General features: G+C 39.0%; 1 protein-coding gene across 4 annotated transcripts in view; it reads right to left on the bottom strand.

Annotated features, from left to right (window-relative positions):
• Positions 1-12,006, bottom strand: part of axo (axotactin) — a 223,120-nt gene that overhangs the window by 46,830 nt on the left and 164,284 nt on the right. For all 4 annotated transcript variants that reach the window (XM_083143941.1, XM_083143944.1, XM_083143942.1 and 1 more), the window contains exon 25: positions 4,170-4,313. In XM_083143941.1, the coding sequence (XP_083000067.1) occupies positions 4,170-4,313 (144 nt within the window). The remainder of the gene's footprint in view (positions 1-4,169; positions 4,314-12,006) is intronic.

The following is a 12,006-nucleotide window of genomic DNA, read 5'->3' as shown; positions in this document are numbered from 1 at the left end:
GAGGGTTAAAGAGTTGGCAACCTTATTTCTTAGGAGGTTGCAACCTGGCTACCACTGGCATGGCAACGTGGGTTCCTTCAAGACACCGAGAATGAGCAATTTGGTTGTGTCTAACCACTCATTCATGGAGTATCCGCAAGCCCAGTCTCTTCCCTTCCTCCACAGCCTAGGACCAAATATCACAGAGAGATAATCCAGATTTGGATTCAGCATACGCCACTGAATATGTATACGAACACCCACCATAAAACACATTCCTCGCAAAAGTTGGCAACACTGTTGTTATGCATCGATACTGCCATCTACAGAGATATGAGAAATGAACAGCGAAAACGCACAGGTCCACACAGTTGCTTCGTCATTGCTTAGGAGATGAGCGGTGAAAAGTGTGTTCGTCCAGCATTGGAAATGAAAGGAAGCAAAGAAGAGCAGAGAGGTGTGGTTCGTTTCTTGGTGGCTGAGGGTGCTGGAACATGCGAAATTCATCGTCGCATGTGTGCAGTGTATGGCGAATGCTGCATGTCCCTGACAAGTGTGCACGAATGGCAGAAGAGATTCCCCGAAGGACGCACATCACTGCAAGACGATCCGCGCCCGGGACAGGCCCATCGAGCCATTACGCCTGATGTGATTGCGAGGATCAATGGTCTGATCCGGGAAGACCGACGAATTACAGAGGAAGAAATTCGTGTTCAGGTTGGCATTAGTCATGGCTCTGTGCATGCCATTATCAAAGATCACCTGCAGTTCCGAAAAATGTGCACGCAGTGGGTTCCGCATCAACTTACGGAGGGACAAAAGATTAACAGAATGACTGCATGTCTGAGTCATTTGCAGCGGTACCACGAGGGAGAGTATGCGTTTCTCTCACGTATCGTCACAGGGGAAAAAACGTGGTGCCACCATTTTGAGCCCGAGAGCAAATGGCAAAGCCAACAATGGAATCATGTCGATTCTCCCCCGCCAAAGAAATCCAAGCTGTCCATACAAGTCCCGGTAAGGTCATAATGAGCTTCTTCTTCGACTGCAAGGGCCCTCTGCTTGTCGACTTCCTAGAGCGTGGAGCCACAATCAATGCGCAGCACTATGCAGACACGTTGCAGAAACTGCGACGTGCCATAAAGTCAAAATGCCCTGGAATGATGTCGGACGGAATCATCCTTTTGCATGATAACGCCTGTCCCCATACTGCCAATCTCATGAGGGATAAGCTTCAGACATTTGGCTGGGAAATGCTTGAATATCCTTCGTACAGCCCCGATAATTCCCCTTGTGACTTCCACATTTTTGGTGATCTGAAGAAAGACATTTGTGGATGTTGGTTTCATTCGGATGAGGAAGTGCAACAATGGGTGAGGTTGTTTGATCCGTCAGCGACCTACCTCTTTCTACAAGACTGGAATTGATCGTCTCGTCTCCCAGTGGGATAAATGTCTTAACACTTGTGGCAATTACTTTTGAATAAAACAAACTTCATTCTCACTTTATAGCACGTGTTTGATTTTCATTTGACTGCCCCTCATATGTTACATCTTATACGCATTTTCTCACATTTATGAATTTTCTCTGTGACAATTTTTTGAAAGTAAAAAAAAATAATAAACATGATAATAAAAGTAACTGAAAACATGTTTTCAATGCATAATCAAAAAACTTCTTCTTGGAATTGAAATCGTCACAAAATGTGAAACCCAAAGTAGATGCTTTCCCATCGTCCATCTTATTGGACAGAAATTGAAGAATGGGTTATGTCCGCACTTGTCCAGAAAGGGTTAATTATTCTAAAGTTGTTAGGAGATGAATATATTGCACACAATATGATTTTCCATCCGTGTATTTACTGCAAATAAAAGCTTAAGGAAAAAGTCCAGGTCACACTTCTGTATGAACATGTTTTACCTAGGGCTGAGCCGATACCAGTGGTATTTGGTATCAGAAAGTATAAGTTAGATTTTATTTACCGATACTGGCTGATGCTTCTCCAGCATTTTCAGCATTTGAGGGGGTCCGCAAAAAAACATAACATAACACTTTTGTGGTGTCTCATTTTCCTGGAAGCTATGCAAAATTCAAAGCTTTCACTGATTTTGTACCGACATTATGTAAAATAAAATGCTTTTGTGATTACATGACAAGTATTCTGATGTAATTTTATAATATTTAAAGCAAAACTCTGGAAATTTGATGCTTACAATTGGTGTTGAATACTTGTCTACTTATATTAATTAATACAGTATCTTGAAAAACTTTCAATTGTTACAATTTTCAAGCATCAGTATCTATAGCAAAGAGGATAAGTAGAAGTATCGGTACTGATATGCTATTGATTCAAAGTCGTACATATGTAGTACTACATCCTGCACCATGGCCATGCAGTGTAAGGCATCATGCTTTGGGCTCTGGCTATGGGACGCACACAGGTTCAAGTCTCTTGAGGGAAGAGTAACAACTTTTCTCTGAGATTTCGGGCAGTGTATATGACCCGTGGCCACCCACCATCGTACGAATGAGTAGCGTAACCCAATCATGGAAACCTCCAACAATGACTTGGGTTTATTGTGCTGACCACAGATCACCCCGTAACTGGTTGAATAATATCCCACCTCTGCAGGTGGGTGTGAGGCTAGCAGTCAGCAGGGGCAGCACCAGGGGGTGCTTGCATGCCCCTTAATTTTCTTCCGCACCCCCTACATTCAACTGAAAACACTAACGTTAATATGTAATATTATGTCATGTCGTCATATTGAGTGCCGAATGATAGGTACTGAAGTAAGACCATTATTATTGTATGCAACAGGCAAGCACTGAAAGAGGTGCTGATACTTTTCTGTACTAGCGGCAGCCTCTGTAAAGATCAGCAGACTTTTCTTTTCTCTAGTCAGCATTGTTGCTATGAATTTTTTCTTCTTTTGTTACTTCAAGTGGTCAGTTTGTGGTTTCTAATAATTGCCTATAGCTTAATATGAGTTATGTCCTTTTCTTTTTTGCATTGTTGATAAACGGTTTATTTTCCGCCTACTTGTTCTTCCCTACACTGGTGCAAAAATTTCAGCTGCTTTTAAGGTATCACCAGGTCATGCTTGGGAAATTATTTAATGCAAGTTGTAACATGAAGGGTAGCTTTCATCTTAATACGTTCTATGTATTTGTTCCACGTAACATGTCTAGCAAACATACCATTTCAAGCTTTTTCAAAAACTGTTAGGAAGAGGACCAGTGTTCACGAAGAAATTTTACAGTTCGTTGTTGGGGATAGTGTGGCAGAAGGGATTTTAAAGATGACACAGTTGCTGTGCTCTTCGCGTTTTGTCTTGTGGCAGACAGAAGGTATAATGTACTATGGATTTTGTGCCTTCATTGGTTACATTGAAAAGGTTCGAAAATTGTGTATTTTTAGGGCAGGATGATTTTATTTTGTATTTCACTACATAGTTCAATAAGACTGCAACGTGTATCTGAATGTTTACACTGTATTACCACTTTCTCGGAGTAGAAGACTTAATACATATCATCATGGACGTCTAGGTGGAGGGCAAGGAAGGGGGGAGCATCCCCGGTAAATGAATGTCAGTCTAAAGTTATATATTTCACACATATATTTTAATTTCAGTCAATAATTTGTTAATCAGTGGCAGTGATTAGGGATGCAGCTGGCCCCCACTTTTTTGCTATTTTTGGACCTGCACTATGCTAAACCTTATCTACCAAGGGAAAGTAAACTGTCCTTGCCCCCCCGTTTTGGCACCTTGCTCCCTCAGTTTTGAAAGAAAGGTTGCATATGTGTGTTTCATGTTTTCCTTATTTTCAGAATCGCACCCCCCTAAATTTCTTTCTGCACCCCCTCAGCACCCCTAGATGAATAATCCCGACGCTGCCGCTGGCAGTCAGTAGGTAGGCCCTGGATCTCATGGGCTGTTGCATCAAGCTTATTATTATTATTACATGTAGTACTACACCCATTTAAAACTTCTTATCGATACCTATTTTTAAAAACTTTTTAAAGCAGTCTCCAACATGTAAGTGCTTCTGTTTTAAAATCTAACCCTGAAAAACGAAAGTGATCTTGGCAAATAAAAACCTTACTTTGACTCTGCACCTTAAATGAACAAACTTTAGAATCTTATGCCTTGTATTAATTATTAATGTATTATAAATCTTACACCACATACCTTCATCACAGTGTTCTCCATAATATGAAGTCCGTTCACAGTTGCAGGTAAATTTCTCGTTTTCAAAATCCTCGATGCAAAATCCTTGGTGTTTACATGGCACATCATCACATACCATTTTACACCCGACCACCACTTCCGTCTCTGCAGAAATGAATAAATAAATTAATAACTACACTACTCCAATACATTACTGCCAATTTGTAATGAAATAGATTTATCATGTATCTTATAGTGGTGTGTTAAGATTCACTCACTGATGTCAAGTATATCTCAAGAGACACTTTAATGTCATCACCTTGTAATTAATCTCTGCACAGCACGGGTTTGATACCCGGTAGAGGCACATTGCACAGTGGTCCGATTTCACTTTAAACTGTATGTCCAGTCCCGATTATACTATCTGTGCATTTAATGGACTTAAAACAACTATTCAATCAATCAAAAGACATTACAAATATGAAATGTGTTTAAATTACGTTTTAAGTTCACTTCATGCATGCAAAGCCTAACTAGAACTGGACACACAGTTCAAGTAGAATCCGAACCACTATGTGCCTCCACTGGGTACTGAACCCAGGACCCCTTGATTACTAGGTGATGACGTTACAACAATCAGGGAGGGCCATATGCAACTAAATACTAGGTGTATATATGACCCTCTTCATAAAGATGAGCAGACTCATTATAAAGGTAAAAAAGGCAAAGAGCTCCCCTGTGTTTAGCACCACACCATGAAGGCATATAGGGGGTGTGGGGGTAACGCCCCACACTTTCTTGATCCGGAATAAATATCCTTAGCTTATCTACAATAGGATCATGAAAAGAAAATATTATGAACTAGTAACAATATACTATTAGATAAAGTATAGCTTGCACTACATGCCAACATTTTCACACTGCTAATGTTCACATAACTGTATTTCCTCACAGGCACGTATCTAGAAATATGTTTCGGGGGGGGGGGGGCTGGGTCTGAACCAAGTGTCTCAGGAATAATAATAATAATAATAAAATAATAATGTTTAAATTAAAATAATGATATTAAATCAAATTAATACTAATTACAATACATAAATTAAAATTATATTATTATCACAAAATTACGTAAAAAGACTGTATAAGAATAGAGATATAACAGTGCATATTCATTATGTAGCTTACCTGTAGTTATGATCGGAAGAACTTACATAAAAACAAGTGCCCTGGCAATGAAATTAGTGTCAAATGGATGAATAATTGAATATTTATCGAATAACAAAAATGATGTTACATGTAGTTGGACAAAAATAAGTTTCTGATTAAAATTTTATGCATATTACTTTGAGTAGTAGTGCACATAAATCTTCTTTGTAATGCTATTCAAAGCTGTATGATCCCAATATAATCCTTGCCTTGTAAAAAGTTCAGAGGAAATTAATAATCATCGATTATGCAACAAATGCTAATATTTTCATTACTTAATTTTAGTATTTGGTAAGTCTTTCGGGAAGTCCGGATCCCTGGACCCCCCCCCCCCCCGAAGTATGTCCTTCCTATCCTTCGAAGCCATATGATCCCAATATAATCCTTGTCTTCCAATAAGTTCAGAGGAAATTATACAACAAATGCTAAACGAGTATATTTTCATTATTTAATTTTTGTACTTAATAAGTCTATCAGGTGGGAGGGGGGGGGGGGTTCCAGACTGTCGAAATACATCCTTCGTGTCCTTCAAAGTCGTATGATCCCAATATAATCCTTGTCTTACAATAAGTTCAGAGGAATTTATATAACAACGGCTAAACAAATATTTCATTATTTAATTTTAGTACTTGATAAATCTTTTGGGGGGGGCACCCGACCCCCTGGATTCCCCTAAATACGTCCTTGTTTCCTCAATCTTTTACATCATATGGCTTCACAACGAAGTACAAGATTGGGGTTGTAATGGTAAAATGGTAATCAGAATTTTAAAATGAAGTTAGAAGTAGCCTTGTCACTATGACAACCAGACACAGAAGGAAGCACATCATGACAGACCAACTGCTGTTTTAATTTTAATATTTTCATCATTCATCTTCTTCATTGTGATTAACTCAAGAAGTAGAAAAGTGACGTATCATAACCAAAATAGAAACAGAAAAGAAATAGTGACAGAACTATTTACCCAAGTTCTTTCATGGCTACACTGCCCTGCATATTATCTATTTCAATTGTTACTGTATGATGTATTACAGCTAGATATACAAAGATAAGGTGACCAGACATTCTGCTTTTTGCAGGAAAGTCCTCTTTTTTAGGGTCATGTCCTGCGGTTTGCGATGCTACTCCAAAAAACCAAATATGTCCTATTTTTCAACAACATCCTGTGAAATGTCCTACAAAACATCCAGGCGAATTGTTTACCTCTGTGAAACTGTTAGAACCTTTTAAAATAATAGTATAATTAGTTTGGAAAGAAAAACTTGTAGATCTAAACATTTTCACGCTACCTTCGCTTCGCTGCGAAGCTTACATTTATTGCTTTCAAGCAGATATTGCATGCAGTCTCCTTGTGATATGATACGAAATGTACCGAGTGATGACTAAAGGTATGTGCAGGGTTGTTCTGAAAATTGAAGAGAGTCCAATTCTTAGAATTTGCATGTTTGATGCATTGGTGAAATGATTATAGATGCGGCAAGAGACAAATATTCTCAGTATTGATTAATATTTTAATATTATTTCACAATGTAGATATGGATGGTTTATGCTAAGAAAGTAAGGAAAAACACACACACAAAAAAAAAAACAGTAAGCATATATGAGAGAGAGAGAGAGAGAGAGAGGAAGGTTAATCTGTAAAATTAAAAAGATAAGCAAAAGGAGGAACGAAAAGGAGAGAAACGAAAAAGATGGTTGAACGCTAGGACGGCAGCTGACCTGAGGTCGAATCCCAGTCTGATTATGGAGGTTCTTTGCGAGTCCCCATTCATGAATTTAATCATATCATCACTCATATTCATTGTTGCAATTAGCCAAAAGTGTCAGTAAGGTGACGTTGAATAACAAAAATAAAATAAAATCGAGAAGAAAACAGATTAAAGAGTATTGTGTAACATGTAAGCAGTATGACTTTGTCTTTGCCAAAGAGAGGAGGGAGGTGCACTTGACCCTGTACTCTTTTAGTTATAGCTGCAAACCCCACCCTGTACGCATCCATGGATGTCCTGCTTTTCATTACAGAACATCTGGTCACCCTATACAAAGAATGCATTCCCGATATTCAAATTGCATGTCAATGTTATTACTAGGGACATTGAATTTTCACGATGCGCGAAATCGCAAAATGTGAAAAAAAGATGCAATTTTGACATTGAATTTTTGCAATGCGCGAAATCGCGAAATGTGAAAAAAAGATGCAATTTTGAACATTCTGCACGTAACTACACTCACAATCATAAAATATCCATGAGTTTTATTCGCGAAGTAATGCGAAATGTGTGCTTTTCCACGAAATGAATGCTTTTTCGCGAAATAACCGTGAAATATCATCAAATTAAGTAGAAAACATGCAAAAACCGGCAATCGAGGTTGTGCGCGCAAACTGTCGATTTGTAACGAAACGTTTGCCTAAAGTTTCCTACCACTTGCAGCTGAAGAACGTTCTATCTACGATCACATCAGGAAGACGCTGCAAATTGGGATTTCCCATGCACATAATCTCAGTTCGAAAACTTCGCTCCCTGTCAAGCTGCATTCCTTTCTTCCCCCGAATGTCTACTCAAATTCCAGTTTCATTGAACTTGCTAGCTGTAGCAGCGATAAGATTAGTCTGTTCCCGCACATCAAGGGAAACAATGGTGTCATTTGTGTTCAGTCATGAATGAATTTTGTTCATCATCATGTGATTTTCAACATGTGTTTGTGTATGTGCAGTAGTGATTATTTTATTTGTTGGACAGCAAGGATATCCTTTAAATACATACAATGAATAAATCACTTGAGATATGCAATTTAGAAATGAAGTGATTTTGTGTTGATGTTTTCTTTTTGGTTGGACAGCTAAGTACTTGTATATGTGTACAGTATATAAAAATGAAGTAGTTTTTCAATTTATAGCTCTTTTGTATGTTGTTTCCTCTCATGATGAAAAAGTGTGTGCCAATTTTTTTCTTTCCACCGTTGGTATATACCGATGATCTAACATTTTATTTACCGCTCTCCTCAGTTTTTATTTACCATAAATTTGTCTTCCTAGTTATTACTATGAAAATAATCAAATGTAATACTCCATCCTTCCATATTTATTGCATAGATAACAGAGATTACAGATTTTTCTATACCATCTTCATTATTTCACAATCAATATAAAACAGTGATTGCAAACCAAATGTGACGTCTACAAATACTACAACTTACAACCTACACCCACCACCACCTACAGTCACCAAAATATTTCAAACTACTGAAAAAATAACACTACTCTATCTACAATGCTAAATACTTGGCTATAAAAAAGAAATTATATTTAAAAATAAACATATTCACACTATAATATTTAATTTCAACTGAATCACACTGTTTTCTCCACTTTAAAAAAGCAAAATAAAAATGAATGAAAAGTTTCAAATTCCATTTTAATCAATATTCAACTACATACTACGGCATACTGCATTAGTAACAAAGTATGTTTGTTTAAATGAAATTATTTCTAGCAACAGAATATATTGTGGTTTTAAAATAAATATATTTAAAGCAAACATGTAAATTAACTGGGCCATATATAGTATTAATAGATTTAATGAAGGATGATATATTTTATTAGTAGGAATGCAGGATTCTCAATTACATAAAATATGTATGGATTAGAATTTTACAATGTGTCAGGCATAAAGTTAATTTTATTTCATAGTTTTGTAAATTGTGTGCACAAAATGTTTCTTCACATGGTAGCACTGCATCCACAGTATCAACTAGTGGCATGCCCAGGAAGAGCCTAGGGTTTCCAAAAAAAATGTTAGCAACATTAAAGGATGTTGTAACATTGACAACTACCATGGTTGAACACAGAAAAAAAAAACTTTCACGGGGGGGAGGGGTCATCCATAATTGGACCCATACTTAACAGTCTTATACAGGATGTCCCATGTAACTTGACAAATCAAAATATCACGAGAAATATGCATCGAACGAAAAAAAAAAAATGGTTCCATATGAAAATACAGGGTGGCCAGAATTAAAGTTACCCAACTCAGAGCCCTCTGTAGCCTGTTTGAGGCATCGTAGAACTCTAAAATTTGGTGAATCCACAATGCAGAACATGGGGAAGAGGATGGCGATAGAAAAAGTTCACTTTTCCACCACCAGGTTGAAATGTGGTGCTGTACTTCCTTGATGGGTTGTAATAATGACGTAAACTGCTCTAATTGGTTATGGATTTGCCTTTACCTTGCAATCTTGCAAAAAACGAGAGATTATTTTCTTGCAACTTCCAGCCACTAACAAATGTATTTCTAATTAATAACTCAGCTAAATCACTTAACGCGAGTGCTGAACAAAAGTTTGGAAGTGATCACCATGCCATTAAAGAAGAAAGAACGTGCATTTGCTGGTGAAGTTGTTTTATCAGAACGGTAGTAATAGTGCAGCTGCACTGCGAGATTATTGTCACGCAAAAGTACTTTGAAAGGGGCCCATGACAACGCATGGGTTAAGAAAGATGATGAAGAAATTTGAAGAGACTGGAGATCTGGGTGTTGTAGCAGGAAGGGGCCACTGGGCGATTGCAGAAGAAGTTGTCACCGAAGTGGCTGTTGCAGTGGCGGATAGAGCCTCTTGTTCCCGATATTGAAGCAGTTTACGTCATTATTACAACCCATCATGGAAGTACAGTGCCACATTTCAACCTGGTAGTGGAAAATTGAACTATTTTTTTTATCGCCATCCTCTTCCCCATGGTCTGCATAGTGGATTCAACAAATTTCCAAGTTCTACAATCCCTCAAACAGGCTACAGAGGGCTCTGAGTTGGGTAACTTTAATTCTAGCCACCTGGTATAATAGTATTGTAGGGGCAAGTCACCTACGCTACAATGAACCCACCCCGTCACCCCCAGGGGGGTGGGGCAAGGGGCAGCCTTGAAATGTTAAAAGAGAACCTCCATTTCTTTGTTACAGATTCGAATTCGATCTCCGAAAATACATGTTTTGTCTGACACATTTTGTTCCATTCGTGATAGATAGATGGCACTGTCCGTTTGCCTCTCACCATTGGGGTGCATGTTTTGGGTGAGTCCCCTCACCTCTCACCATCGGGGTGCTAGATGCAATTATCCCTTGCAATGCTTGAAATGATGCCCTCGAACATCAATGCATTTGTTGATCCGTTGTTCAAATGATTGAACACAATACAGAAGTGTATCTGCATCAATGTGTGCACAAGCATCTCTTATTATGTTTGCGCGGGTTGTTGATACATCTTGATAAACATGTTCTTTCAGATATCCCCACAAAAAGAAATCCGGTGACGTAAGGTCTGGCGATCTGGCAGGCCTCTACCGATCGAACGACCATTGTACATGCATTTTAATTCCTCCCGTGCTACTATTGCATTATGTGCTGGACAACCGTCATGTTGGAACCACATGTGCTGTCGCAGTGCAAGGTTTACGTCGTCAAGCAATGTCGGTAATTCCTCATGCAAAAACGTTCGCTTTTTGTGCCTGTCCAAAGTACCATCAATAACATAGGGACCAATCAGTTTGTCGCCTGCGATTCCACACCACTCGTTAACCGACCAAGCACGTTGACGTTCAACTTCACACAACCAATGTGGGTTCCCCACACTCCAATAATGCATATTGTGACTTTAACCTGACCGTGGTTTGTGAAGGTTGACTCGTCGGAGAAAAGTACTCTACGAAAGAACTGCTCGTGGACTAGTATTTGTTCACGTGAAAAAAAAGGTAAAGTGCTCCCCTGTGCATAGCACCACGCCATGAAGGCGTATAGGGGGTGTGGGGGTAACGCCCCACAAAGTACAAACCACCATGGCTAGTACTGCAATTTGATTATGCTCTCCATTGACAGTTGCCCTACAAATCCTTTATTTACGTTGTACACTTCATTCGGCATGAAACTGTTTGACAACTTGAACAAACGAAGAACGCGATCCTAGCCTGCCAGAAAACATTCCACATAAAGGGTCACAGCATTGTCGATGATCCTTCTGCATTCACCATAAACAAGGATCATTTCAATTTTTTCTTCTATGGATAGATAATCCATGATGTTCAATACCCCATCTAACTGTGTCGTTCGACTATTTGCGGTCACACTGCACTGACCATACAATCACTTACTACTGAGAGCGCGAGCACCCTCCTCACACACTTGCCAGCCACTGCATTTGCGAGACACACCAACACGTTGCACTTATGGCGCCATCTATCTATCACGTATGCAACGAAATGTGTTGGACAAAGCCTATGTATTTTCGGACACTGAATTCGAATCTGCAATAAAAAATAGGGGTTCCTTTTAACATTTCAAGGTTGCTCCCTGTCCCACCCTGGTAGGGTGGGTTCATTTTAGCGTAGGTGACTTGCCTCCACAATACTATTATACTTTCGTGACCTTGACGTGGTCATCTAACGAAGTGGAGCCTGGGCCACTGATAATCTTACCTGGCAACTTTTTGTATATAGAGGTCCTTGTGACCGACAGACGCGGTGGAGCCTAGGCCACCAAGAATAATCCTCCAAGGCAACCATTTATATGATCTAACAGACTACATGCTACCCTGAAGACGGAGGCAGATTCAGCCTCCGAAACGTAGGTAAATCTCTTTAAAAAATAACAGTGGTTAAAAGTCC

This window comes from Lepisma saccharinum, chromosome 22 (genome assembly GCF_977018435.1).
Source record: "Lepisma saccharinum chromosome 22, izLepSacc3.1, whole genome shotgun sequence".
NCBI lineage: Eukaryota > Metazoa > Arthropoda > Insecta > Zygentoma > Lepismatidae > Lepisma > Lepisma saccharinum.
This window is presented reverse-complemented; position numbering and strand designations above follow the sequence as displayed.